At 48.7% G+C, this 483-nt stretch overlaps 1 protein-coding gene across 1 annotated transcript in view; it reads right to left on the bottom strand.

Moving 5' to 3' along the window:
- The window catches only part of LOC118336565 (ras GTPase-activating-like protein IQGAP1), a 3,902-nt gene that overhangs the window by 2,210 nt on the left and 1,209 nt on the right, over positions 1 to 483 (bottom strand). The window contains exons 3-4 of the mRNA XM_035673233.1: positions 164 to 322; positions 18 to 105 (exon numbers count right to left, since the gene is read on the bottom strand). Coding sequence (XP_035529126.1) covers positions 18 to 105; positions 164 to 322 — 247 coding nt within the window. The remainder of the gene's footprint in view (positions 1 to 17; positions 106 to 163; positions 323 to 483) is intronic.

Genomic DNA, 483 nt, shown 5'->3' with positions numbered 1-483 from the left:
TGTGTGTGTGTGTGTACCTGGTCATGTGACGCAGATGCTCTCAGGATGTCACTCAGAGACTCACCTGACTGAGTCCTGATGACATCAATGATCAGCTGCTTCGCGCTGAAAAAATAAAAAAAAACGAGTAGAATGAATCCAACAGGCTAACATGCTAAGCTACCTGAGCAGCAGTCCTCTGGCGTCGGGTTTGTCGTCGGACTCGTTGAAGATGTCAAACTTGTTGGTGAGGGTCAGAGAGACCTCCATCCTGGACTCTGATCCTGGATCTGCTGATGAAGACTCTCCTGAACACCACAAAGCAGAGACGGGTCCTGGTTCACTGACACAAACCGGTTCACATGTACCAGTCTGGATTTACATCTACCACAGTACTGAGACTGCTCTCCTTAAGATTCTGGTAACGTCTCTCAGAGGGTCCAGTCTCTTACAGTCCGCGTCACGTGTGCGGATTAGGGTTGGGCGATATGGAAAAAAATGTTA

Source organism: Morone saxatilis, unplaced genomic scaffold (genome assembly GCF_004916995.1).
Source record: "Morone saxatilis isolate NCDOM2014 unplaced genomic scaffold, NCSU_SB_2.0 Contig24, whole genome shotgun sequence".
Lineage (NCBI taxonomy): Eukaryota > Metazoa > Chordata > Actinopteri > Moronidae > Morone > Morone saxatilis.
Note: the sequence above shows the minus strand (reverse complement) of the source record. Positions and strands in the feature narration are given on the sequence as shown.